At 36.5% G+C, this 12,222-nt stretch overlaps 1 protein-coding gene across 3 annotated transcripts in view; it reads right to left on the bottom strand.

Annotated features, from left to right (window-relative positions):
• Nucleotides 1-12,222, bottom strand: part of LOC127545840 (zinc finger protein 420-like) — a 55,116-nt gene that overhangs the window by 29,426 nt on the left and 13,468 nt on the right. For 2 of the 3 annotated variants that reach the window (XM_051973333.1, XM_051973334.1), the window contains exon 5: nucleotides 7,156-9,818. The exons of the other annotated variant lie outside the window; for it this stretch is intronic. In XM_051973333.1, the coding sequence (XP_051829293.1) occupies nucleotides 7,585-9,818 (2,234 nt within the window). In that variant the 3' untranslated portion in view covers nucleotides 7,156-7,584. Of the gene's footprint in view, nucleotides 1-7,155; nucleotides 9,819-12,222 lie in introns of those variants that run through there. 3 annotated transcript variants of the gene reach the window in all.

Below are 12,222 nucleotides of genomic sequence, written 5' to 3'. Positions count from 1 at the left end.
AAAATCTGATTATATATTGACCATGTATTTGACTATCTGATGATGTCCATGTGAAGACTCACCTTTTGGACTGTTGAAAAAGAATGTTTGAGGGAAAAAAAGGACAAGAAAAAGTGTTTGATATGACCAGAAAGATATTTTGAAAAAAATCTCTTAGTATCTGCTGTGCTTTGCTACAAATATATCAATAAATGCTTCAATTAATTTTGGAAAAATCTAAGACCCATTTCTGTTTAAAATGGGTTTTCCTTAATATAAATAGTATCTATCTAAAATCCAGAGCAAACATTAAATGTAATGGAGAAGTGCTTTTTATTGTTTTTTACGTCATCTCTACTATATTGTTTTGGGTCCTCCTTTATCATTTTGATATTACCAATTTGATTTTCCATCCTTTTCTTAAAGCAGTTTAACTATATTAGTTAAAAAAAATGCTCCTAGTTTTATCAACTCAATAGTCTTTTTGCTTTCATTTTTTATTAAATTTTCAGGATTTCTTTATTACTCAGTCGGGAGCTTTCAATTTGATGCTGTTCACCTTTTAAAAACTACACTCAATTTGATTTATTCTCTATTATTTACTCTTCAAAACTATGCTAGTTGCATCTCAAAAGGTTTGATAAGCTATCTTATTTCTTTTATGAAATTTTCTATTGTTCCTATAATTTGTTCTTTAATTCATCAGATTTTTGAATTGTTATTCTCCCACTACTTTTAAATTCTTTAAAGGCCTGTTACTGAATGTCAATTAATGAGCATTTATTAAGCACCTATTATGTGCTGGCCACTTAGATTGGGATCTGTAAATATGTATTTCTGTTTTTCTACATTTTGGAGGGAAAGATTTTTGATGAGGTATGTCCCAATACATGACAAAGGTACCATAAGCCCCTAAGATGTAAATGTCTTTCTTTTCTCATTAATTACCAGAAGTCTTATCATCTCTAATTTTTCTATTCAGGTTTTTTAGTTTGGTTAATTTGTCTAGATCTGGAAGGAATATATTAAAAGTCCCACCAGTTATAGTTGTGCTATTTCTCCCTACAATTTGATTTTTCCTTTGAGTATTTAGATTCAGTGTTATTAGATGAAAATACTTTGATTCATTATCTACTGCCTTTCAAGCATAATGCAAATTCCCCCCTTATCACTTTATCTTGTCTCTATTTACTGTTGCTTTATCTGAAATGATGGTTGATTGTTTTTCTGAGTTTACCTGAACCATAATATTGCCCCAGAGCTTCTCTCTCTGGTTAGGTGAAAGCTTAAACTAGCTATTTCAAGAGCTGTTGACCTCCACAAGTGATATAGTGGACCCGTCCCACTTTACCTTGAGAATGCTCTTTTCCTAGGCTCCTGCAGTCACAAGCTACATGGAAGGCTCAGACTGGAGTCATGAACAAGGATGTTAACATCCTTGTTCTTTAGGATCTGTTATGAGCCCGAATTTGGCACCATGTGGATCCTATTACCTTTCATCAGGGCACTCATGTTATCAGAATGGAATGCTAAAATCAACCACCTGAAGGATAGTATGAAAGTTGGAAGCTAGTAAATGTGATGAACCCTTTTCTGATAACATGATAACCCATTTTCTGATAACACCAGGGCTGGGTGTCTCAACATCCAGAGGGAGGAGAGCTTTCTGATCCAGGAGGTCACCTAACAAGGTTTTTTAATTTTTAATTTTTATTTTTTAGATATGAAGTCACCTAACTCTTTCTATCTCTTCCTTACTCATTCCTGTGCAGTTACTCAGGTTTGAGGCTACAGTCATCTCAAAAGTTTTAAATTCCTATGGAAAAGGTTGGTCCTCCCCCTTTAACTTTCATATGTGTTTGGCCTCTTTTCTCCCCTAAATGGTAGTTTAGACTTCATAGAATAGCCTTCTGGACAACAGAGGCATGTAATTATTGGAAGCTGCCTTGCTTTTTAATGCTATGAGATGAAATTCTTTTTATAATCATATTAGGAAATGACCTGTAAAAATGATTAGGATTATTAGACTTCTACAACTGCCCCAGGAGAATATAAAATCTAATTTGTTATCTCCTCCATAATGGGTCTTCCAAGCAGGGATGGTTGGCTGGTGAGGCAGGGAACATGTATTAATAAGTAGGGGTTTAATGCTGGTACCATCTCAAATCAGATTGCATTTATGAGATTCATGACATAAATGAGGGAAGTTATAGCACTCAAGTTATGGTCCTTAATGTTAAAATCCTTACAAAGTGATAAGTCAGTTGCCTAATTTAGCACGGTACTTAGCAAATTCTCTAGCTCACTAAAGTATTTAAGTACTCATTGGAGGTCACACTTTTGGGAGATTCACAAGTCAGTATTCAGTATGAGATTCACAAGTCAGAAACCCACAATCCCACTCTCTCAGAGGAGGAGTCAACCTTTGTGAGAGCATAAAAACAGCTGAGCTCAGTCAGCAGGGCCAGTTGAAAAGATTGAGAGGGGAGTGTAAGTCAGTTCAGAAGAAGCCTACTCTCAAAGGTGGAACCAGATTCATTCACTTCGTCTCATACCACCGGGGTGGCTGGCCTCCTGCACTTCCCCCACTGAGACCAAGGCTGGTCTGAAAGGCTCTCCAGAAAGCTGCCCAGCCCCAGGCAAGGAGACAAGACTCAGAAGGAGAAAATAAACGTTTGGATTTTATCAGCTGTTTGCATTTGAGGTGATTATTACTTTGAACTGAAACTAAGGCTGCCTCCGAAAACCTCCCCAAGAAACCTGCTCCCAGAGAGAATGATTATATTATAAAAAAGAACACCACACCTTAAGTGGCTGTGAGCCTGTTATTTTCGGTGTTGCTCCTGGTCATCACTACTATTGTAAGAAGAGACATTCTTTTAATTGCCCTTCACATTGTCTCCACTCTAGGAATCTTACTTTCTAGATTGTGAAGACCGAATTAGCACCCTGGCTGGCTTAGAATCAGCCGGAGTCGGGATAAGCAAAAGTCCTTGGTCTTTACTCTTGGTCTTTAGGGGTAGAAGTGAATTGGATGGACGCAGGATCTCCATGACCTCTCCTCTTCATCTCCCACCCAATGCAAGCCGTACAGACTTTTACTATGCTCCTAGCTTCCTCTCTTATTATTCCAAATTGTAAACGTAAAGCTCGAGCAGCCTGATGATATTTAAAATGAGATTCTTGGGCTTCCTGAAATAATTATTGAGCCAGCACAGAATAGTGGGAAGGGCCATTTTTCAAGCATATGCTAATATTGTCCAATTGGTAATTAGCCTTAAGTGCTCTGTTGTTTGACCTCAGTGTATCAACTCAAGAGTTTCAGCCCTTTACACTAGATGACTATTTGTCTCATTACGTCCAATGCCGCTTACACTAGGTTTCATCCTGGAGTCAAAGTAATGTTTAGTGGGAGAGATTCTGTGCAGAATTTTTCTGACCTTATCAACAAAAGAAGTGTGTTGTGGGTCACTGGTTTTGCTTTCAGATAAAGCAAAAATTTAAGAGAATTCTTACTTTCTCAGACATCTTTTTGACTTAGCATGACCACTGCCATGATGGATACAGAGGCAGAGAGTAGTGTTTTCTTTGAACTGCAGCCTTTTAAATCTAAAAATTTTAATTGCATTCTATGGTCCCTAAGTTTTTCATCTTATTCTAATCCCAGGGGTGCTTGGACTAAACTAGCCCTTACTCTTTTTTTTTTTTTTTAAATAATTGAATCCATTTATTAATAGAGTTTAGTGCAAAAACAATTAATTGGGATCTTGAGAGGTGAAGATCTATTCAGGGTTACATAGGTACTAAGTTATACCCCAGGGATTCAAACCTTGGTTTTATGATTCAAAGTCATCTTGCCACCCAAGCCAAACTTAAAGATGGGCCCAGTCTTAATTTATTTTTGGAAACTTACCACCAATATCAGACCATTTCCTAAGATCACATCACCTTGAAAGCACTGAAAACTTACAGACTCCCAAGCTAGCTTTGGAAACAGTAGCATAAAAGGCCTGAAGCTTGGGACAGTGGCTCCTCCAACCCAGGAACACAACCCAACTTGAACATCAAAGGCTGGAAAAAGAACAAACAATAAAAAAGAACTTAACCATAACAAATTACTATGACAGGGAACACTGAATCTAGTAGGCAATGTCAAAGCCTCAAAGGAAAAAAAAAAAACTTATTAATTGGATACAAGAATGCCTTAAAGAGCTCAAATAGGATTTTATAAATCAAATAGGAGAGGGAGAAGAAAAATTGGGAGAAAAGATGAGTGATATAAGAAAATTATGAAAAGAATAAACAGGTTGGTAAAAAGAGGCACAAAAAATACTGGTGAAAATAACATCATAAACCCCAGAACTGGCCAAATAGTAAAAGAGGCACAAAAGTCCAATGAAGAAAAGAGCTCATTAAAAATTAGAATTGGACATGTGGAAGTTAATGATTTTATGACATGAACAAACAAACCAAACCCCCCCCCCCAACAAACTAATCCCCCTTTAACCCCCCAAAATCCAATAAAATAAAAACAGACAAAAATAGAAAAATATGTGAAATACCTCAATGAAAAAACAACTGTCTTGGAAAATAGAAAAGATAAATTTAAGTATTATTGGACTACCTAAAACCCCTGATCAAAAAAAGAACCTAGACATTATCTTTCAAGAGATTATCAAGGAAAATGTCCTGATATTCTAGAACCAGAGAGTAAAATAGAAACTGAAAGAATCCACTGATCATCACCTGAAGGAAATCCATAAATCAAAACTCCCAAGAATATTATAGCCAAATTCCAGAGCTCTCAGGTCAAGGAGAAAATACTGAAGCAGTCAGAAAAAAATTCAAATATTGTAAGTCAATGGCAGGATCACACAAGATTTAGCAGTTTCCAAATTAAAGGATCAGAGGGCTTGGAATATATTCTGGAAGGTAAAAGAGCTAGGATTATAATTTAGAATAAACTATCTAGCAAAATTGAGTATAATCCTTATGAAAGAAAAATGGACATTCAGTGAAATTGTAGACTTTCAAGCATTCCTGGTGAAAAGGCCAGAGATGAATAGAAAATATGAGAAAAACATAAAATTGTAAACAAAAAGGAAATAAGGGAATCAATAAGATTAAATTATTTATATTCCTACATTGGCCAGAAAAAAATATATAAACCATACATAGATGAAGGGCATGAGTGTGAGTTGAACATGATGGGATTTCAAAAAGCAAAATTAAGGAATAAGAAAGAGATGTATTGGGAGAAAAGGAAGGAAGAATGGACATAAAAGAGGCAGAACAGTTGGGAGCTTTTACAATGGAGAGAAAGATGAAGGAGGAGTGGCAGTCAATGTTTACATTTTTCTCATCAGAATTGGCATTTCCCAACAGGAAGTAGGAAAAGGGGATAAGAGAAAAGAAGGAAGGTTGATAGAATAGAGCATAGATTAAGGTAGATTAGTCAGAAGCAAAACAGACTTTTTAAGAGGGATAGGATAGAAAAAGAAAAGATAAACAGAGGAAAAAATAGGATTGAGAGAAAGACAGTAATTATAACTGAATATGAATGGGATGAACTCTCCCATAAAACAGAAGAGGATAGCGAAATGGATTACAATTCAACACTATGTTGTTTGCAAAAAACACACTTGAAATAGGGATATGCAGAATAAAACTAAGGGGTTGAAACAGAATCTATTATGCTTTGGGTGAGATTTTAAAAAAAGGGGTTAGCAAGCAAGGCCTTACACAAAGGCTTAATTAAAAGAGATAAGCAGGAAACTATATTTTGCTGAATAGTAACTTACAAGATGAAGTAATATCAGTACAAAATATATACACCAAATGGAATAGCATCCAAATTCTTAAAGGAAAAGTTTAAATGAGTTATAAAATAGTAAACCTACTACTAGTAAAAACGTTCCCCTCTCATAATTAGATAAATCTAACTATAAAGTAAGCAAGAAAGCAATTAAGGAGATGAATAGAAATTTAGAAAAGTTGGAAAATTGAATGAGAAAAAAAAAAGAGTGTTAATTTCTTCTCAGTTGTACATGGCATCTTCACAAAAGCTGATTGGATATTAGACATAAAAACTTCATAATCAAATGCAGAAAAGCAGTAATATTAATTGCATCCTTTTGGAACTATGATACAATAAAAACTAAATTAAAAAGGGCCATGGACACAGATTACAAATAGCTGAAAACTAAATAATCCTATAGAATGAGTGGGTCAAAGAACAAAAACAAACAAATAATTTCATTAAAGAGAATGACAATGAAGCACAATATACCAAAATTTATGGGATGCAGCCAAAGCAGTATTTAGGGGAAATTTTATATCTCTATATGCTTAGATCAGTGAACTGGGCAAGCCATTCCCACCTATTCCTGAGCTAAGGAAAAAGAAGTCAGTAGAAAACATGGACTTTGAGAAGCCCTTTCCTTGAGACCATGAAAACTTGTGTCTTACTCGCAGTTTAGAGTTGGAGGAAGAGGATAGGCTGGGGTACATGTTTCTAAGAGTTCAGCTTTCTATGGTCACAAAGGAAGTGCTGGGAATTCTTGGGTCTCTTTTCCCTCTCCACATACCTTCATATAATTAAGGTCAGAAGCAGAATCATAAAGGCCAGTCATAAATCAGAATGAGCAAAACTTTGTGTATGGCCCAAAGGAGGGGGGAGAGAAGAAACAGTATTGAGTCCAGTGTTCACAATAAAGGGCCCAGAGAACTAGGATCTACTTGGAGGTTTCTACCCATCTCTATTTTCCCCCACACTGGCAGATGAAGAACTCATTTTGCCATATACTTATCTAACTACTATTTTCCAAGGTCAAGGCATAGTATCACTGTCCTGAAACAAAGTTTGACTTATGAGCAAACATATCAATATTTGTTGAAAATGTTTTCTGATTGAATTTTATACACACAATATTTTCAGGAAAGCGAAATGTTTCAGGGGATAATGCCAGGCCTGAAGTCAGGAAGAACTGATTTCAAATCAGGCTACAGAAACTAGCTGTGTGACCCTGGCAAGTCACTTAGCCCTGTTTACCTCAGTTTCCTCTTCTGTAAAATAAACTGGAGAAGGAAACAATAATCCACTCTAGTATGTTTGCCAAGAAACTACCAAAAGGAGTAATGAAGAGTCTAATATGACTGAACAACAATAACAAACTATTTCCAATGGAAAATGGTTTTTTTATTCTAAACTAATGTTTTTAGGGAGTTTGACAGAATGAAAGAATCCATACTTGCTGAGTTGTAGATAAAGCTGAGGTTCCAAAATATAAATGTCTAAGACAATTAAAAATCTAAATCATTTAAGTGTTGGGAACTTGGGGAAGAAGTTGGAGAGGGCTTTGAAGAGAAAGAAAAAGGTGTTTGGTAGGAAAAAATAAAACAATGCTTCACATATGGGGTTTTCCTTTTGTTCAATTCTTTAATTTTATTCCTTTCCTTTTATTCACATAGCCCCTTAGCAAAAAATTCTTAGTATTTCATAATTTGGTTTAACTAAAATTCATTCTATATTTGTAATGCAAACTTTTTTGTTCCATATTTATATTGATTGTTCCAGAAGAAAGCCTTTCCTATATGACAACCCTCTTAAAGGTTCTCTCTTGTATGAATTCTCTGATGATGAGTAAGTTGTGCTTTCAGGCGGAATGCCATCTCACATTCATTACATTCATAGGGTTTCTCCCCAGTGTGAATCCTCTTGTGCCGTGTAAGGTGTGTGCTCAAACGGAAGGCCCTCCCGCACTCAATACATTCGTAACGTTTCTCTCCAGTATGAATCCTATAATGCCGATTGCGTTCTGTCCTGTGACTGAAAGCCTTCCCACATACATTACACTCAAATGGTTTCTCACCAGTATGAATTCTATGATGTTGAATAAGTTGTGTTCTCAAGCGGAAGGCCTTCCCACATTCATTACATTCAAAGGGTTTCTCGCCACTGTGAATTGTCTGATGTTCAGTAAGATGTGTCTTCTGGCGGAAGGCCTTCCCACACTCACCACATTCAAAATGTTTCTCACCAGTATGAACTGTCAGATGTTTAGTAAGACGTGCCTTCAAACGGAAGGCTTTCCCACATTCATTACATTCATAAGGTTTTTCTCCACTATGGATTCGTTGATGTCGAATAAGATTTCTACTCTGGCTAAAAACCATCCCACATTGGTCACATTCACAAAGTTTGTCACCAGTATGAAGCCTCTGATGTTGAGTAAGCTGTCTTTTCAGGCGGAAGGCATTGCCACATTCATTACATTCATACTGTTTTTCTCCACTATGAATTTTCTGATGAATCGTAAGTCCTGTCTTCCAGCGAAAAGCCTTCCCACATTCATTACACCTATGAGTTTTCTCTCCAGTGTGAATTATCTTATGTTCAACAAGTCCTGCTTTCCGGCGGAAAGCCTTCCCACATTCATTGCATTCATAAGGTTTCTCTCCAGTATGAATTGTCTGATGCCGAGTAAGTTCTGTTTTCTGACTAAAGGCCTTCCCACATTCATTACACGCAAAAGGCTTCTCACCAGTATGAATTGTCTGATGTTGAGTAAGCTGTGAGCTCTGGCAGAAGGCCTTCCCACATTGATCACATTTATAAGGCTTCTCTCCAGTATGAATTCTCTGATGCCTTGTAAGATAAGAGCTCAACCTGAAGGCTTTCCCACACTCCCGACATTCATAAGGTTTCTCTCCAGTATGAATCGTCTGATGTTGAATAAGGCAAGTACTGTTGCGAAAGGTCTTCCCACATTCATTACATTCATAAGGTTTTTCACCAAAATGGACCGCCTGGTGTTGATTAAGTTGAGCTCTTTGATGAAAGGCCTTTCCACATACATTGCATCCATAAGGTTCCTTTCCATTATGAACCGTATGATGTTGAATAAGCTGTGAACTGAGGCGGAAAGCCTTTCCACAATCATTACATCGATAAGGTTTCTTTCCAGTGTGAATTTTATGATGCTGAATAAGTAATGTTCTCAGGCGGAAGGCCTTTCCACATTCAGCACATTCATAAGGTTTCTCTCCAGTATGAATTGTCTGATGTTGAGTAAGTTGTGAACTCTGGCGGAAGGCTTTTCCGCAGTCATTACATTCATATGGTTTCTCTCCAGTATGAATTCTGTAATGCTGAATTAGCTGTTTTCTCAGGCGGAAGGCCTTTCCACATTCGTTACACTCATAACGTTTCTCTCCAGTATGAACTGTCTGGTGTTGATTAAGTCCAGTGCTCTGGCGGAAAGCCTTTCCACATACATTACATTCAAAAGGTTTCTCTCCAGTATGAATTCTATGATGTTGAATAAGACTGGCCCTCTGGCTGAAGGCTTTCCCACATTCATTACATTGATAACGTTTCTCTTCATTATGCAGACTATGATTTTCCATAAAGTCTGAATTATGCTTAAAAAATTTCCCATAGTCATTATATTTAGAAAATATCTTCTTTGAATACATTCTATTATATTTCCTTAGGTCTGTAGAAATTTTGAAGTGTTTTCTACTTGTATCTCGTTTCAGGAGGCTCATTCCTAAAGAAGATCTCTGTCGCACAAAAGAAATGTGCCCCAGACTGAAGCTTCTGTCATATTTATGGCTTCTTGACTTATATGCACTTTTCTTTTGAGTTATTTTTACTTTCCAAGAATGTTTTCCCTCACTGTTCTCTTCCCTTTCTAATATAGCACCACCATGTTCCCAAGCTTCTTGTAAGGTAGATAAATGGAGATCTTCTTCCATGCCTTTTTCTTGGGATGATTCTTCTACTGAAATCCCCAGCCTTAGAGAAAACTCCTTAGTTTCATGAGCAGCCTCCCAATCTGAATGAGAAAACAAAAATGTAATTTTGCTCTTTGTTACTTTTGCTATACATGCAGACCTGCCTTTAATATTCCCTATTAAGAAAAATTACTTTCTAAATATTCTTTGTCAATCTATTTTGTCCCCCAGTATTCCCTCTAAAAATAAAGTCCCTCCCGTAGGAGTTTGTGTTCTTCAGCTTCTTACACATTGGCTTTTGAGTGTTACTTTTTTAGGCCCATTTACTGGATTTCATTATTTTATTTCAAGCAGCTGGAAATTTTGAGATATATTTTTTACAAAATAATTTTGTGATATGATAATGCTAGACCCCATTTATTAAAATCTTGATTTTTTCTCTTACTCCTTTGTTCTTCCAAGTATCATTTTTGATTGTTTTATTTAAATCTATATATCTTATAAATAAAATGACTGTATAACATCAACTCTATAAATTATTTTAGAAAGTATTGTCATTTTTACTATGCTGATATATCCTATCCACAAAAATTTATTCCCACTCCTGAATATTTGAGTCTTTTTTTATTTCTGCCAAAATCATTTTCAAGTCTTAATTATGAGATCTACATATATCTTGATATGTTCACATCTAATTATTTTAAGAATTGTGGAAGTAACATTTGTGATGATAGTATCAAGCCTTGTGGAAGAGATTTAAAATCACTTAAAGAAGTTTGACCTGTTCATCCACAAAAGAAAGACCCAAGTGAATGAATGAAGGTATATTGCCCAGATCTAATATGCATATGGGTCTTTAGTCATCAAGAGAAGTGACTGAAACATGAAGCCAGGAAGTTCCTTGAGGTATCCCAGTCTCCCGTGAAAATCACATGAAACCAAGCCTCTGAACAGATTCTGAAATCACAATGCCTACGTAGAGATGGAACGAAACAATTTTCCAACTCAAGATAGGTTGGAAGGACTTCATCTCATTGGGGTGAAAGGGGTGTGCAGCCAACATCACAGACTATGTTTGGGAAAGCCAGTGGGAGGGACTTAATCACAGTAGAACAGCAACCAAGAACCTCATTCCTAATTCAGTAAAATGGTAGCAGAGCAGACAGTGGGGCAGCCTCCACTCCCAGTGCAGAAGGCAAATTGCCAGCCATGGAAACCAGGCAACAACAGGCAGGATTAGGTTGGGCTAACCCCTGCTGTGAGCAAGCCACCCAACACAAGGGGCGCCTTTGCTCAAAGCCAAAGTTCAGAGCAGCACAAGAAGCTTGGGACAGCACCCCTTGTGCCCAGGAGCAGAGCTCAACTTTAAAAGTTGCAAAATAGAAAAAAAGAAAGAAGAACCCTAACCACAGAAAGCTACCATGATAACAGAGAAGACCAAAACACCAATTCAGAAGAGGACAAAATGCCCACATGCAAAATCTCAAAGAAGGATATGAATTGATCTCAAGCCCAAAAAGCTTTCTTGGAAGAGCTCATAAATAATTTTAAAGATCAAATAGAAATGTAGGAAAAAAATTGGGAAAAGAAAGTAGAGATATGCAAGAGAGAGTCAATAGCTTAGAAAAGGGAAACATTTCCTTAAAAAATACAATTGGCCAAATGCAAAAGATTATATATATCCACTGAAGAAAACAACATCTTTAAAAGATATAATCAAATGGAAAAGGAGAGAAAAACTAACTGAAGAAAATCACAGATTAAAAACTAGAACTGGACAAAAGGAAGCTAATGACTCTATGAGATATCAAGAATCAGTTAAACTAAAAAGACTGGGAAAAAATGGAAGAAAATATAAAATATCTCATTGGAAAAACAACTGACCTGGAAAACAGATCTAGGAGAGACAATTTAAAAATTAACAGACCACCTGAAGGCCACCACCAAAAAAGAGCCTGGACAGTATTCTTCAAGAGATCATCAAGGAAAACTGCCCTGATATATTAAAACCAGAGGGCAAAACAGACATTGAAAGACTCCACTGATCGCCTCCAGAAAGAGATTCCAAAAAGAAAATTCCAAGAAACATTGTTGCAAAATTCCAAAACTATAATCTCAAGGAAAAAAATACTGCAGGCTGCCAGAAAAAAAAAAATTCAAGTACTGAGGAGCTACGAGGATTACTCAGGATTTGGCAGCTTCTATAATAAAGGATCGGACGGCCTGGAATACCATATCCTGGAAGGCAAAGAACCTTGGGTTACAACCAAGAATCAAGTATTCAGAGAGACTGAGCATCATTTTTCAGGAGAGGAGATGGACCTTCAATGAAGGAAGGAACTTTCAATTATGTATAGAAACTTATCTTCCCCTATAAAGAAGTGGGAGGAGAAAGAGGTATGGAAAAAGAAGAGGAGTGACAGAAAGGAAGGTTGAGAGAGGAGAGACAGAGTGAAAAGAAAGAAAAAATATATAGAGGAGAAAATAGAATGGAGGGAAATACAC

The sequence above is a fragment of the Antechinus flavipes genome, chromosome 1 (genome assembly GCF_016432865.1).
Source record: "Antechinus flavipes isolate AdamAnt ecotype Samford, QLD, Australia chromosome 1, AdamAnt_v2, whole genome shotgun sequence".
Lineage (NCBI taxonomy): Eukaryota > Metazoa > Chordata > Mammalia > Dasyuromorphia > Dasyuridae > Antechinus > Antechinus flavipes.
This window is presented reverse-complemented; position numbering and strand designations above follow the sequence as displayed.